Source organism: Callorhinchus milii, unplaced genomic scaffold (genome assembly GCF_018977255.1).
Source record: "Callorhinchus milii isolate IMCB2004 unplaced genomic scaffold, IMCB_Cmil_1.0 Scaffold9, whole genome shotgun sequence".
Lineage (NCBI taxonomy): Eukaryota > Metazoa > Chordata > Chondrichthyes > Chimaeriformes > Callorhinchidae > Callorhinchus > Callorhinchus milii.
Window position 1 is genome coordinate 17,153,281 of NW_024704750.1, and position 16,819 is coordinate 17,170,099.

A 16,819-nucleotide genomic window follows, 5' to 3' on the forward strand; every position below is an offset into this window, starting at 1 on the left:
ATAAGGAGGGCTGATATGGATAAACAACAATAATATTCATTCTCGCATTTGAAGCAGCGCCTTGGAGAGAAAGGGAATTTCTCCCAGCATCCTGGCCAACAGTCCTCCAAATAAAATTGGTCATTCACTTCATGGTTGTTTGTGAGACATCGCTGTGTGCAAATTTGGCTGCTATGTTTGCTCCACGTACCTTGTGGAGCACTTTCAGATGTCCTCCTGATGTGAAAGGTGCTAGCCCAAATGTTAGGATGACCTTTATAACTTAGTCACAAAAACAGAAGTCCCTGGAAACACTCAGCAGGTCAGGCAGCATCTATGAAGAAAGAAAGTGAGTCAAAGTTTTGGGTCCACTTCGTCAGAACTGGGGCATATTGGGAGGGATAGGCTTTTAAGGGATAACAGAGAGGGGGAAGGCAGGGTACGGAAGACAAGGGAGAAAATGGGATAGAGGATGGGATGATGAGTTAAAGAGGTGCTAATGATGCAAAACAATGTGGTGGGGGGGAAAATTGCAACAAAACAGGTAGACCAGAGAGAGAAAAAATGTGTCTGGGACCCACCTGATGTGGTAATGAACTTAATGCCAAGTGCACACACATGCCAGTAGCAGACTTTTAATATGTACAGCTACATAGCCACAGCTAAGTGCGCCACCTTTTGGACAAAGGCTCGTCTACATAATAATAATAATAATCCTTGCATTTGATGCAGCGCCTTATCACATCATTGAGACATCTCAAAGCGCTTCACAGAATATACTGTACTGTAAAGTGAATTGACTGTATATTTTGTGGGTGAAACGCGACAGCCAATTGCACACAGCAATGTCCCACAAACAGCCGTGGATTGAGAGACCAGATTATTATCTAAAATAAACACTTTGAAGGAATTATTACCCATGGAATGCAATCTGCCAAATGATTCATAACCGGGATCCTACTTACTGCCAGGTAAACAGAAGGGTGTGGAGTAAGGAAACTGGCCTAAGGTTTCACTCCACCCGGAGATCAAACCCGGGTCTCGCTTGCGAGGTGAGCGTGCTAACCATTACGCCACAGGACTCCACGGTTTGGTTGTTCTCTGCTCTGCACAGGGCGAAAAATCTTCAGAACCATTCAGGGCAACAATAGCAATTTTACTTTGTTCGAATAATTGAGGAAAAGGAAGGATCTGGATTGTTTCGAGATTATTTTTATTCTTAGCGGGAGAGGAAAAGGAGATAGAACCTTGATTAAAATAATAAAGTCAGAGCCACATAGCGGCTCTACGGAGGAGAAGACAATTAAAGCGAGGAGGATTTAAAGCTGAAAGAGAGTGAAAGGAAGCCCTTCCCGTGAGCATGGGTCAGAGCGAATCTACATAAACACTAGTTCAGTGAACGAACAGTGAACCTGTGGAACAGGCTCCCGAGGGAGATGGTTGAAGCCAGGAAGTGTTGATTCTTTCTTACACAGATTAGATAGTTTTCTTTTGGGAAATAACGTTATGGGATGCAGTACGTAGGTAATTTGGGACATATGTGCATGCGACTGCCAGGAAGGTGGAAGGCAAACTAGATAGACCTTGATCTTTCTTCGTCTAGCATTTCTTATGTTCTTAATGTGAATTACTGATGCAAAGGTTTTCCTGTCTGCGCCCGTTCAGGTGGATGTTAAAGATCTTATAGCACAATTTGACAGGAGAAGGGAGCTTCTCCTGGTATCCTGGACAACAATCCCCCAAATAAAATTGGTCACTCACTCACTTCATGATTGTGGAATATTGCTGTGCACAAATTGGCTGCTGCATTTGCCCCAAAAATACACAGACACTCCACTTTACAGTAAATGTTGTGTTCTACCAAATGCAAGGATTGTTAACAGCCGAGTGGGTTTAATAATAATAATAATAATCCTTGCATTTGATATAGCGCTTTTCACGTCGGGAGGACGTCCCAAAGTGCTTCACACAACACACTGTAAAGTGAATTGACTGTATTTATGGGCGAACGCGGCAGTCAATTGCGCACAGCAATGTCCCCCAAACAGTCGTAGATTGAAAATGACCAATTTATTATTGTTTTTTGCTCTTGGAGGGATTATTATTAGGCGGTGGAGTAAGGAAACTTGCCCAAGGTTTGATACTGAGTTGAGAAGGGAGGTGAGGTGACTGAAGACACGGTCAAAGAAGAAATTCTTCAGGTGTGATTTGAAGACGGGTAAAGATAGGGCAAGACAGAGATATTGAGGCAATCTCAACTCTTTACTCTGCATCTCACCCAGCTCTGCTAAACCTTGGAGTGTTTAATGCTCCCGAGATTAGAAAAAAAAGGGTTTCTCAATGACACTCTTCCTGTGCCTCCATACATAACAATAATATCCACTGGCTCCCCATCATTAAGAGGATAAAATTCAAAATCCTCGTCCTCACTTTCAAGGCCCTCCACTCCCTTGCCCCCTCCTACCTCCCTGACGTGCTAACCCCTTATCAACCTGTCCACACACTCTGTTTAGCGAGCTCCAGCCTGCTCCATGTCTCCCGCCCAACCCGTCCTTCCATCAGCAGCCGGGCTTTCAGCCTCTCTGCCCCCACCCTTTGGAACTCCATCCAACAATCCCTTCGCCTCGCTTCCTCCCTCACCTCCTTCAAAGAATGACTCAAGACCCTCCTTTTCGACCATGCCTTCAGCTGCCCGCCTATCTCTTTGGCCTCCCTCATCCCAACCCTGCCCCCCCACCCCTCCACGCTCGGGTCCTGATCCCTGACTCTTCAGCACCTTGGGACGTTCTCCCCACGTGAAAGGCACTTTACAAATGTAATTTTGTTGTTGTCATAATTCTTACCGGACAACATGAAAATAAAGATTGTTCTGAGTTTAGTAAATACATAAACGTGCGCGAGAAGAAGTGAGTTCCTCCTGGTGTCCTGGCCAGTTCTCGAAATAAAATTGGTCATTCACTTTACTACCATTTGCAGGAAGTTGCGGTGTGCAAATCGGCTGCTGCTGTTTTTCTATGAAAGCACACAGCCACTCCACTTTACAGTAAATTATGCTGAGACATGAAAGGCATTATACCAAATACTGATAAAAAATAATAATCCTTGCATTTGATGTAGCGCCTTATCACATTGTTGAGACTTCTCAAAGCGCTTCACAGAATATATTGTAAAGTGAATTGAATTAAACTAATTATATAATGGAATATATATAGTTGTATAAATATATATATATCAATTGAATTATACATATATATATATAATACATGCGGGAATTCACCCGAAACAACTCTCCTCTGTTTCAGATAGAAACTATCATCACACAAATGCAGGACGACAAGGCTGGAGGCGTGCCAATCCGCACAGTAAAGAGTTTCCTGTCAAAGATTCCCAGCGTTATCACAGGCAAGTCCTACTGTCGTTGAGAACACAGCCTCTGACTAGAATGTAGAGAGAATGAGGTTCCCGAGGTCCCGTCTGTGCCTGTCCAGGCGGACGTTAAAGATCCTGTTACACTATTTGGGAAGAGAAGATCTTCTGGTGCCCAACAATCCCCTAGAGAAAATTGTTCATTTTCTTTCATGGGTTTGTGGGACCTATCTGGCTGTGAGCAAATTGGCTGCTGCGTTCGCCTACACAATACACAGCACCAGTAATTACTGTACAGCACTTTGAGACATTCGAAATAACAGGCACAGTGTGAAATGTAAGGGATGTTGTCATTAACAGCGGGACACCAGCAGGGTCGGGGCGCGGAGCGCAGGTAAAGGATGGTACATTTGGTTATCAGTCCCGACAGCAGGCGTCTGAACCAGGCAGTGATGTGGGAGTAGCCCCTGGGCTGGTTCCCTCCCCTCTGACACCCACCACTGAGGTTGCCGATTGCCTGCAAAAGGCCAGAGAAATTGTCACGCGCTCTTAGTAACCAGGTCTCGGTCAGTCTTTTGTGGAGAAGCCACAGGCCATGAAAATAGCTGCTGTCCGAAATCTTTCGAGGTGTCCAGCATGTGGTGGCATAAATCCCTTCACTTCCCTATCCCTGTGATCTTGTCTCCTTTGCACAGCGAGAGAAGAGGGGAACAGAAGAGCGTGGGAGGGAGTAAGCAGGAGTAGAGACTTATGCGGAGTATAAATACCAACACAGATTGGTGGGGTCAAGTGGCTCATCTCCGTACTGTACAGTCTATGTAAATCTTTGTAAATATTGGAAATTATAGCTGTGGAATCTATTGCTTTCTCCATCGTATTTAGCATTGTATTTATTGTATCATATGTAGCATCGTAAGTGCTTTGGGGCACTACCCAGGGTGAAGGGCGCTATATAAATGCAAGTCGTTGTTATAATTACCTCCTCTACGGTCTCCAATAAGACCTCTCCTGGAGAAAAAAATTACCATCAAGTCTCCACTTTCACAACTTCCATAGCATTTAACAGTGTTGCTAGAATTTCGCACGTTCTCAAATACATTCTTCATTTTGTAACCTTTAGTGCAGCTCTTAAAGAATCTATATACGAAAATGTTATCAACTAAGTCAAGCTGACACTGGAGTCAAAATGCTGTAGTTCCATAATACCTCACACAGTTCTTCTCCACTCCCTCCTAACTCCTTCCATACCCTTCGACATCTAGCTTACTCTTAAATGAATGCAATTTCCAAATCTTATTTCTCCATTTTGATCATGTGTGTGTTGTGTGGGAGAGGCGTAGGTGATATATACTCACAGTACACCATTAAATTATTTTTTTTATATATATATTCTGTTACAATATTAGGTTACCTATTTTCATTGGAAGACTGAGTCCTATTCTGATGGCTTTGCTGTGTTGGAGTTTGCTGGCGTATAGGTTTATATTTGTTCCTTGCATTTCTTTTTGATATAGCGTCTTTTGAGGAAATGGTTTTAAGCCTAACACCATGTGAAATTTTGGGGCTCTGATGATAAGGACCCGGGCTAGCACAGTGGGAATGGGCGTGGGTTGGGGGTAGAGCTGGGTGGTGGGTAGGTGGGAGAGAATATCAAAGGAACGACATTTTAGCAGTATCTTAATGCCTTACTTTGGAGAGTTGAAACTTGCGGTTGATCATATCAGGCCTCCGTGTCCCCCAGGTAGGTTTACGATCATGAAGATTGTTGGCAGTTAATGAAACTCACAAATGAGTCTCCGGTGGGAAACTATAAAGTGATCTGTTGCAGTCAGAGAGAATAAAAAACAAACCACATGCGCACACACTCAAAACACACAGGACTTTTAAAATGTTGACAATTCGTAAACCCCAACCAGATTCTTAGCTAAAATTCAACAACTCCATTCTTTAAGTATCTTCTAACAATAGATCTGCTAGGAAGACACTGCCCCCCTAACACACTCCCCCACCTCTCCTTTTCCTAACACTCTTCCCCCACCCCCACTCCCCCCCATCCGAGGAAGTGGAGAGCACATAATTATAAAGGAAAAATGCCTGATTCAATCCAGGAGAAGGGCCTGAAGGAAGAAGCCCCGGGGAGGGGTTTGATTTGCGTGTTCGGTGTTAATGTTGACATTGCGACACACACTGGCTACCGTGACATGCAGAAGCCCTTAAACGAGGGGACACTCTGTACGCTGGTTGCAGACAGTGGACAAATGTGTGGGTGCAGCGGGGCGGAAGGAAGGAACAGCCTCGGGTTGTGTTATGATAGACAGCGCTGCTCCTGAAACAAACACAGGCAATTTATTCCATTCAGAACCATCGCTGAATGTCATACGGATGGCAGAAAGGACCCCGTGCTTGATCAGAGTCAGTCTTAATCATTTCTAAAGCGAACAAAGCTGCCGTGTGCGTATCTCTCTCTCTCTGGTGAGAAATGTAGATGAGGAACCAAAGCAGACAGTGCAGGAGAGGGCCAGGGTTAAAGAGAGTGGGAGGATAAGCAAAATCAATCAGTAATGATAATAACAAAATAAGCCTTGCATTAGATACGGAGCATTTTATGTCTCAAAGGGAGGATGTCTCCAAGTGCTTCCCAGTATTTACTGTAAATGAGTGCAAATAAATAGTAATCAGGTGCAACAGCAATTGCCCACAAACAGCCATGAAGTCAATGAACAGGTTAATCTTTAATAATAATAACAATAATAATCCCTGCATTTGATATAGCACCTGATCGAGTCGTCTCAAAGCATTTCACAGAATATATTCTAAAGTGGCTTGACTGTGTATTTCGTGGGCAAAACACAGCAGCCAACTGCGCACAACAGTGTCCCACAAACAGTCATGGATTGAGTCACCCAATTTTTTATTGAGGGCTTATTATCCCCAGAAAGCGATACACCAATCGACTTAACAACCGGGTTCCTACTTACTGCTAGGTAAACAGAGGCGCGTGGAAACTTGCCTATGGTTTTGCCCTGCGCAGGAATGGTTCAATCTGACACAGAGAGTGGGTTTTCTAGCCCTTGTTGTTTAATGCTGTTTTAGAGGCTCAGTATGAGAGGTAGCAATGATTCAATCTGTCACAGAATAGCTAACAGTGCTGAGCTTAGAATATTGACTCATTCTGATGCAGCGGGTACACTCCATATACCTGCCGTCCCATCCCCTCCTGCACTGTTGACTGGTGCTGTATGATAGTTTGTACAGGAGTGAGATAGTCAGAAACCCAACTCTCCACTGGTTGCTGAGGTGAGCCGTTCAGCTGAGGAAACACAACCTTTACACTGAGAGTGCCGAATAGCAGAGTGTAATCCCACTTTAACGTGAGAGCTAATAGTCTGTCACATGGCACAGAGTAACTAACAGTGCTGAGCTCCGAGTATTGATAAAGCAACACAGTGTATTCCCACCAAAACAGCTTATATAACAATATAATCCTTGCATTTGATATAACACTTTTCACGTCTTCTAGACGTCTCAAAGCGCTTCACAGAATAGACTGTAAAAGTGAATCAACTGTATATTTGTGGGCGAAATGCGGCAGCCAATTGCGCACAGCAGTGTCCCACAAACAGTCGTGGATTGAAATGACCAATTTATTATTGTTTTTTTTTTGAAGGATTATTATTAGGCGTGTGAGTAAGGAAACTTGCCCAAGGTTTCACCCTGCTGGGAATCGAACCCAGGTCTCTCGCTTGCAAAGCGAGTGCCCTAACCACTGAGCTTCATTCCTCCCAGCAGTGCAGGCACAGGCCAAAGTACTCCCAATCTTAATAGGACGACCTTTGCATTTTAACACTGCCGTAAATTACATTTTAGCATTGAAGTGATGGAGAAAATCCTATTTTAAGACAGGTACAGTACTGAGCAAACCACTGTGGCCCATTTCTGCTCTCAGGAAGCTATTGATCAAAAGCACATTTTTAAAGCCTTCCACCAATTAAAAATCCATTGCTCTCTTTCATCCTTTGATTTTCACTTCTATGTTCATAATTGATGGCTGACCGGCAGTATAAAGCACTGGGATCTGGAGGCACATCCAGGTCTGTGGCGTTAGTCACTGAACAAGACGGAATTGGAGCATTGTTGCTCCACAAAGCCTGCGTTTTGGTAACTATTAAATATTTAACCTGAGCGTTCTCACTCAGCCCTCCTCATAATGATCCATTTGGTGTCCGGACACATTTTGTTTTGTGAGGGTATAAATAAATAAATAAATCAATAAATGCGGCCAGAATTTGATGACTTAAGTGGTAGTGACAACATACGCCAGGGTTGAGTTATGAGTCATTATTGATTATAATAAAAAATCCTTTATAGACCATTCTTTTCAGTCCAGCTCCTTGGGACGTCCTCCCAACTTGAAAGGCGCTAAACCAATGCAACTTGTTGTTGTCGTGGTTGATTACAGCTGTGGGCGAGGTGGGGGGTGAGGTGAAGAAGGATTTGAGAAGGATGAGTTCAGGTGGGCCAGAGGGCCTGCTTCATTCAAATCTGAACCTTGGTGTTGTTCTGGCCTCCAAACCCCCAGGTAAAATAGATCATTCACTTCACGACTGTTTTCGGGAAATTCCAGTGCACAATTTGGCCTCTGTGTTCACCTAGAAGATATAGTCACTACACTTTGCAGTAAAGTCCTTTGAAGCGCTTTGAGACATCTCGAAGATGTGATATTTCAACAGCTTCAACAACTTGTATTTTTATAGCAGCCCTTCACTCAGCAAAGCATATCAAATGCAAGGATTATTAATTATAGTAATAGCAAGAAATGTATCTATATAATCTAATAAATAGTTGGATACTTTCTTAAGCACATGTGGGTATAGAGTATTAAGCAGCTGTGATTGAGTTTCCCATCAAGGACAGAGAGTAACTAAATGTAATAGACATTGAACAGGTTCCCTGGGCACTTCTTTCAACGTGATAGAAATCGTGCTCTGATAAAGATTTATTGTTTTAGTGGGAAATCTATTCCAACGCAATTCTTTTCAAAATCCACTTGAAACTGAATTCGATGCTTTTATTCCACAGATTAAACTAAACCAGACTAAAGGGAGTCTTTAGCCTTCCTCGTTTCTTACTTCTGCCAAACTGCGAAGTAAACCGAGCAAAGATAGTGAATAATAAATTGCACTTTATGATACACTTTTCACACAAAAATGAAATGCCTCAGAGTCCTTTTGTTTTCTGGGCAGCCGGGGGACTGACAGATAGGGAACCCCACCACCATACTTAAGAGTATCCAAAGTATTAGGTGCAGGTTGGCAAGAGACAGGTCTTGGGGACCCTAGAGTGTGTGTTAGGGTTCTGCAGGAGTTAAAAACGCATAGCCTGCCATTGAGAGCACTGTCTGGCAAGCTTTACCGCTGCTTGTCCAGCTCGGACCACCCTACCTGTTAGAGTTTTGGCTTAACAGAAGTGATGTGAGTGGGATGATTCCCTGCCCCCAGTGATTGGTCTGCTCTTCCAGGTCCCGCCAACGAGCTAAGGAGCAACTAAACTCATTTGAACTTAGGAGTAAATTGAAATCAAGGAGGCGAATAAAAGCCAGGTTAACTGGCAGAAATAATCCATGGCTCTTAATCGAAACCAAGGTGGTTTTCTTAGGTCTGCCCTAGTCGCAAGACGGTTGTAACTTAAATTTAATGAATATCAAAACTTCTTCCCACAGAGGGTGGTGAATGTGGAACTCACTCCTGGAGGCTGTGGTCAAAGCAAAAAGTAGCAACATGCTTTAAAAGACAACTTGATGCATAGATGAGGGAGGAGGCTCGTGTGGAGTATAAACACCGGCATAGACTAGTTGGGCCAAATGGTTTGTTTCCGTGTTGTAGTGTTGTATCGTTGTATGTATGTCGACAAGACTGTGAACGCAAGTGCTGACGTGGGGCTTGGACTCACAACCTTCTGATACAAGAAGTAAGAGTCCTTCCAGCCGCCCCAAGCTGACCTCTCCTAGGTTGTGCAAGCTGTGGCATGATTACACACATAGGTATTGGAAATACGCCACTGGGCACAAGCCTGTGACTCCAGCAATAATAATAAGAAGAAGAATTATCCTTGTATTTGATAAAGCATCTTATCACTTCATTGAGACGTCTAAAAGCGCTTCACAGAATATACTGTTGAGTTAATTGACTGTGTATTTTGTGGGCGAAACGCAGCAGCCAATTGCACACAGCAGTGTCTCAGAAGCATTCACGGATTGAGTGACAAATTATTATTATTATTGTAGGGATTATTATCCCCATAGGCTGTGATTAGTACAAGGGCGGAAGCAGCTCCGCACAAACCGGGAAATTCAACCAGATTATTACAACAACTTGCATTTAAGTCCCATAGCACTTTACATATCTGAAAGGCTCAATGTCCACTCTTGGCAATGACTTAATCAACTGAGCTATTTAGAGAATTTGTGCTGTTGCATTGGCTGAGAGGTCAGTGGGAAGCCTCTGAGCACTGTAGTTGCAGTGGAACAGCAGCACCCTCTTCTGGTCCAAACTCTATTTGGCGATCATTGGGCTTGGAACAGCCAATGTTCATCATGATAATAATCCTTGGCTTTTATTTAGCACCTTATCACGTCGTTGAGACATCTCAAACGCTTCAAGGATATATATACTATAAAGTGGATTGACTGTGTATTTTGTGAGCAAAATGTGGCAGCCAGCTGTGCACAGCAATATCCCACAAACATTGTTGGCCAAGACACCTGGAGAAACTCCCTTCTCTTTTTGAATGGTGCCATGGGATCTTTAACATCCACCTGAACAGGCAGACAGGACCTCGGTTTAATGTCTCATCTGAAGGACGGCACCTCCGACAATGCAACACCTCCCCACCCTCAGCGCTGCATTGGAGCGCCAGCATAGTCTAAGCGATTCCAAGTCCCCACGTGGGGTTTGAACCCATAACCTTCTGACTCAAAAGCAAGAATGCTACCACTGAGCCAGACTGACAAATACCAAATGGGCCGAAGTGACCAGTTGGTCAGGTGGTAAAAGCGAGCCAGCTTAAAGAACGAAAGGTTGGACAACACGAAAATAAAGATCGTTTTGAGTTTAGTAAATGCATAAACTTGCGTGGGAGAGGGGAGTTCCTGCTGGTGTCCTGGCCAGCAACACCCCCAAATAAAATCGGTCATTCACTTAAGGCCGTTTATGGGATGTTGTGTGCAAATCAGTTGCCGCTGGTTTTCCATAAAAACATAGTCACTTTTACAGTAATTTTTACAGTAATTGAGACGTCCCAAAGGACTTCACAGAATATACCGTAAAGAATATTGTCTAATTGTGTATAGACAACCCTAATTGTCCGTATATTTTGTGGGGGAAATGTAAGGATTATGATTATTAGTATAGAAGCACTGGTGTATGATTACTATCTGAAATGTAACTCAATCACTAGGAAAAGGAGATGTTCTGGACAGCTGAGATCAGATGGGTCCAGGGGCTAATTCTTCCTACTCGTGAATGAATGAATGCTCGCAAAAAAACTGTGCGGAGATCACAGGCAATAATGTACCTCTAGATGGCGCTACTTGCCTGTTTTGGAGCAAGGCACAGCTCAAACAGTGGTCAATGCCATGGAGATGAGGTAGTCATGGTACAGTCACCGCACTGAAGAGTAATTGATGTTTCAACGTTACAGTTGCTATATCAAATGCAAGGATGATTATCCTAACATGTGTCTCCCTGTTCAACCTCACTTTCCCTCCATTATCGCTCTCTTTCAGGCGCTGACATTGTGCAGTGGCTGATGAAGAATTTAATTATTGAAGATCAAGGTAAAGAGAGTGATGTTTTTAGTGTTTGGTGATGGCCTTAGGCACGCTGTGCTCTTCTTACATCACAAATGCTGTTCTAAATATTTTGACCTACTAAATTTAGTTGGTAATCATTACTTCTTTGATATTGCACTTTTTGGGGGGTGGTCAGCTGGGTGTCTGACACCTGCGGAAACCTGTCACCATGTGTAAGAGTTTCCAAACCAAACTGAGAATTCCACGCAACCCACCTCCACATGGGAATTCCAGAGAGAGATTGTTGGAATGGAATATGCACTCTCTCCCTGGAGGGACACATCCTGCTTATTAGGTAAGTATTAGGCGCAGGTTGGCAAGAGCCAAGGCTTGGGGATCCCAGAGTGTTCATTGGGGTACTGCTGAAGTCTAATCAGCTAAAACCGCATAGCTTGCCATGTATAGCACTGTTCAGCAAGCTTTCCCGCTGCTTGTCCAGCTAGGACCACCCTACCCTTAAGGGCTTTGGCTTGCAGAGTTAACAGGAGCTGAGTGGGAGGATGCCCTGCCCCCAGTCTGTGGGAAATAAAATCGGTCGTTCACTTCATGGCTGGCTGTTGGGCATTGCTGGGTGCAAATTGACTGCCACATTCACCCACAAGATACACAGTCAATACACTTTACAGTAACAACATCAACAACAACAAAGTTACACTTATAGAGCGCCTTTCACGTCGGGAGGATGTCCCAGCTTAAGTCCCAGTCCCAGCTGGTAAATCCAGCTTTGAAACTTCCTCCTGACATGAAAGACGCTGTACCAAATTCATGGCTTATTATTAAGTAAAATACATATTTTCACTTTTTTTTACACTGACTTTTAAAAGAATTCTGGTGCCTGTACGCTGTTGAAGTCATCTTTTTTCCCCTCTATTCACAGGTGAAGCCATACATTTAGGGAGTCTAATCGCTGCTCAAGGCTACCTGTTTCCTATATCAGATCACGTGTTGACACTGAAGGACGATGGGACATTTTATAGGTTTCAGGTGGGTCAAAACCAATTCTCCATTCCGATTCCATTGTCAGGGAAATTGCCAGTGTGTTTGCCAAGATGCCTCTGGGTGAAGAGCTCACCGTTCAGATGGGTCACAGATTGGTTTAGATGAAGAAGGCCCCTTCAGCCCATCCAATCTCATCCACCTGACCATCTCTCCCCACTACAGCATTGAGCTGTTTTTCAAATAAGTCCAGTGTCCTGGCCTCTACCATCTTTCCTGGCAACCTGTTCAGTCGTTCATTACCCTCTGAGCAAAGGAAAGCTTTCTGGTGTCTGAGCTGAAATTGCCCTTTACGCTGTAAACCTGTGTCATTCACAGATCAGGGCTTGGGTCAAAGACAAGCAGGTCCCATCCACCTCCACCTGCGGGTGTGCAGAGCAGAAATAGTCAGAGGTGAAAGCCATATATTTATCAGTGAGAGGGAGAAGCAATACCACCCCTTTTATCTCCACAGCGAGGGTGCAGGAAACGGTGCCTAGCTCCGAAAAAAAGAACCACAAAGTAGAAAGTGCACCTTCTGCAGGGAATCTCACGTCAACAGCATCAGGGTCTCAGTATGCTTGGCAGTGGTGGAGCACGATGCAGAGCCGGGGGGAGGTGGGAGGTGACCGTAGGCATGGTCAAAGAGGAAGGTCTTCAGTTGCGAACTGAAGATGGGGAAGGAGGGAGCAAGGCAGAGGGATTGAGGGAGAGCGTTCCAGGGTTTTGGGGCGTAGAGGCTGAAAGCGCGGCCACCGATGGTGGAAGGAAGAGCACGAGGGACCAGCAGGAGGCCGGAGGCAGCGGGTAGAGAATGGGGGAGTAAGCAGGTTGGAGAGGTAGGGAGGTGCCAGTGCATGAAGGGATCTGAAGACGAGTGTGAGGATCTTGAAATTAATCCGTTCGGTGTCAGGGAGCCAGTGGAGCCTGGTTAGAATTGGTGTGATGGGGGTATGGAGTTTAGCGTGGGTGAGTATGTGGGTGGCCAAGTTTTTATATGACACTGTCCCGATGGAATCCCGCGTACTTTGCTCCATCCCGAGGAAATCCCATATACGTGACACTATCCTGAGTGAAGCCCACGTGTGTAACACTGAGGCTCTGAAGCAAGATGTTCTCTGGTCACTGACTTAGATCCCTGATGTTCTACGAGCAGGAGATATACTTGACACCTGAGCTGTGTCAAGTATTCGGTAGGAGAAGTCATTCACTCTGTCACCCTCCGCCCACATGTACTCCTTCTCTGCGGTCAATTCATGCACTAACAGCCGTGTGTTAATTGTAGGCTCCCTACTTTTGGCCGTCAAACTGCTGGGAGCCAGAAAATACAGACTACGGTGAGTATGTTTTGGTTTCCTTTCGTACCCTCCAGAGTCTAACTAATCCGTAACATGGTGCCCGCCTGCCTGACAAACAGGCAGATCCAACACTTTGCAGACAGACGCTGACTGAAAATGGTCTGAACCATAGAATTTTACAACAACAACTTGTATTTATATAACGCCCTTCACATGGGGCAGCGTCTCGAGGTGCTAAACAGTGGAGGAGCCTGACGCCGAGACTGGGGGAGGGAAGAGGTGACCTCCCTGGTAGAAGAGGAGGGTCTTCAGTCTGGATCTAAAAGAGGGAAAGGAGGGGGCAAGGTGGAGGGATTGAAAGAGAAAGTTCCAAAGCTTCAGGGCATTGTGGCTGAACGCTCGGCCGCTGATGGTAGAGCAGAGAAGACGTCACAGATAATTGCACTTTTGATAATTCCTTTCAATCCTTGCCCTCTAGTGACCGATTCTCTGAGACAAAGAATAAATCAAGCCGTTCACTCTATTTTTCACGCACAGTTCCTTTTGCCGAACAGTTTCTCTCACGTAATACAGAGCGCAAAGTGTTGTCTGTGAGAATTTGCAGCACTTTGTTGCTGTATGCGCATGAATATTAGGCACATATTATCAATATTAATCTAATATTATTAATATTAATACCGTATTATTAATATAGTATTAATATATTATTATCAATATTAATGTAATGTATGAATATTAATATCATATTAATATTAATATAGCATTATTATCAATACTCATATAATATGAGGCACATCTCCCTGTTCGGGTGGACGATAAAGAATCCATGGCAATGTTCGAAAAAGTGTCTCACTCCCAGTATCCTGGCCAACAAATAAAATTGATCATTTCATGGCTGTTTATGGGACATCGTTGTGTATTGCTGCAAATTGCCTTCCGCGGTCAAGCACAGAATACACAGTCACGCTACTTTACAGCATATCCTGTGAAACACTTTGAGAGATCTCGATGACGTGACAAGGAGCTATATCAAATCCAAGGATTGTTCTGATTACAATAAAGGTTGTAATTTTTTGCTTTCGTGTTCCTTCTTTCCCAACCGCAGCCATCTACCTGTGCAAGCGGACAATGCAGAATAAAGCAAGACTGGAGCTTGCAGATTATGAGGCCGTAGGTATACCGATTTTATAATCAGCAGGGTGTGAGCGCAAACCTCAACATGATTGGCACTGGGTGCTTGCAGCAATGTGGATCAATATTTGACCATATTGCAGAGCACACATCTCCTTCTCCCTCTAACTCCAGGTCTGTTTATTTTCACAGGAGAATTTGGCCAGGCTACAAAGGGCTTTTGCAAGGAAGTGGGAGTTCATCTTTATGCAAGCCGAGGCCCAAGTAAAGTACGTGAAGAGGCATCTTGCACAACCTAAGGATATAGCGCCTTGGTCTGTCCTCCCAACGTGAAAGGCGCAATAGGATTGTATATACAATATGAGGTGTTAAGAGAAAGGGAGATGATACCTTTCTTTCACTGTGACACCAGTGGTTTGAGCTCCCTCTTTATAAAAAGGCAATACAAATTTACATTTATAAAACACCTTTCATGTTGGGAGGATGTCTCAGGATAGTCTAAGGTTTACACTCGAGCTAGGGGTGCGAGCCTAGGGCATGTGGCGAGAGGAAAGGGAATTGAAAGTTCTGTGAAAGAAATAGGTCTTGAGTCAGGTGGAAGGATGAGATCAGAGGGGCCAAAGGACTTTCTTCATCCGAACCGATCTTGTGATCTTATGAAATCAAATGCACGATTCCTGCCCCCCTCCCTCCCCAAGTGTCTATTAATATTTTTAGCACAGGTGGGAAATAATGCTGCTTTAAATTCAGCCTTTATTGTGGCAATTGATATTATCATCTTTTAGACTCGATAGGAAAAAGGATAAAACGGAACGCAAGATTCTAGACAGTCAAGAAAGGGCGTTCTGGGATGTTCACAGACCTGTGGTGAGTAATAATAATATTAATAATAATAATCTTTACATTTGGTACAGCAATAATAATAACAATAATGCTTGCCTTTGACTTAGCCTTATCATGTCATTGAGACATCTCAAAGCGCTTCACTGAATATAGTGCAAAGTGGATTGACTGTTTATTTAAGTGCTCTCAGACTCTACCCTGCGCGGAGGGTGCAATATACGTGCAAGTTGTTATCGTTTTTGTGGGCGAAACGAGGCAGCCAATTGTGCACAGCAATGTCACACAAACAGCCGTGGATTGAGTGAACACATTTTTCTTTGGAGGGATTATTGTTCCCGGAAATAGATCCACCAATCCACTAGCAAACGGGTTCCTACTTATTGCTAGGGAAACAAGGCGTGTTGAGTAAGGAAAAGTGCCCAAGGTTTCGCCCATTTCACGTCCAGAGGACGTCCCAAAACACTTCACTGTAAAATGTATTAACTGTTTTTTGTGGGTGAATCCGGCAGCCACTTGCGCACGTCAATCTGCCACAAACAGCAAGAGCAACAATAAATTGCACTTATATAGTTCGTTTCACTTCAGGAAGACGTCCCAAGGCGCCGGGCAATGGAAGGGATTTAAACCCGAGCTGCAGTTTGGGAGTGGTTGGGTGGAGGGCAGAGGGAGATGGGGAGGGTGGAGGAAGGAAGATGACCAAAGGCACGGTCGAAAAGGAAGGTTTTGAGACGGGCCTTGAAAGAAGCGAAGGAGGGGGACAAGGTGGAGAGGCTCCAGAGGGTGGGGGTAGAAAGGCTGAAGGCCCGACTGCTGATAGTCGGGGAGCAGGCAGGGCGGAGAACGTGGGGCAGGCTAGTTGCCTGCAGAGCGGAGGGAACCGGCCTGATAGTTTTTATAGATCGCAGAGGTAGGGAAGAGCAAGACTATGAAGTGAATGAGCAATTTTTTTTTTTATTTGGGGGATTGTTGGCCAGGACACTGGGACAAACCCCCTTCTTCTCTTTTTGTTAAAACTGAAGGATTACTGTTAATATTATAACAAATTTCTTTCTCTGCTTCTGTAGCCTGGTTGCGTGAACACCACTGAAATGGACATCAGAAAGTGTCGTAGGATGAAAAACCCAAACAAAATAAAGAAGGTATGAGCGGGGAAGCTTTACTGAACTCACTGTTTGAGATCTACAGTAACTGCAAGAGCAAATTAATGCCCAGTCAACTGCAGACCAATTCATGTTGAATTTAGCACTGCAAAATAAGGGAATGTTAAATCAAACAGAGTTTGAATTGTCATTCTGATATTTGAATTGTAACTAAATACGTCAAATTCCCAACAACACCAAAGCTGGAGTTCGGAATCAGGAAGAGTGGAGGTCAGGAT

General features: G+C 44.2%; 1 protein-coding gene across 5 annotated transcripts in view; it reads left to right on the forward strand.

The window, feature by feature from the left end:
• The first annotated feature begins 761 nt into the window (after window positions 1-761).
• The window catches only part of rgs6 (regulator of G protein signaling 6), a 39,590-nt gene continuing 23,532 nt past the window's right edge, over window positions 762-16,819 (forward strand). For 2 of the 5 annotated variants that reach the window (XM_007893251.2, XM_007893252.2), the window contains exons 1-9: window positions 762-770; window positions 3,282-3,381; window positions 11,129-11,179; window positions 12,072-12,178; window positions 13,455-13,506; window positions 14,573-14,637; window positions 14,791-14,867; window positions 15,384-15,465; window positions 16,506-16,580. In XM_007893251.2, coding sequence (XP_007891442.1) covers window positions 3,303-3,381; window positions 11,129-11,179; window positions 12,072-12,178; window positions 13,455-13,506; window positions 14,573-14,637; window positions 14,791-14,867; window positions 15,384-15,465; window positions 16,506-16,580 — 588 coding nt within the window. In that variant the 5' untranslated portion in view covers window positions 762-770; window positions 3,282-3,302. Of the gene's footprint in view, window positions 771-3,281; window positions 3,382-11,128; window positions 11,180-12,071; window positions 12,179-13,454; window positions 13,507-14,572; window positions 14,638-14,790; window positions 14,868-15,383; window positions 15,466-16,505; window positions 16,581-16,819 lie in introns of those variants that run through there. The other 3 variants (XM_042338023.1, XM_042338022.1, XM_042338024.1) reach the window with 3 other exon arrangements.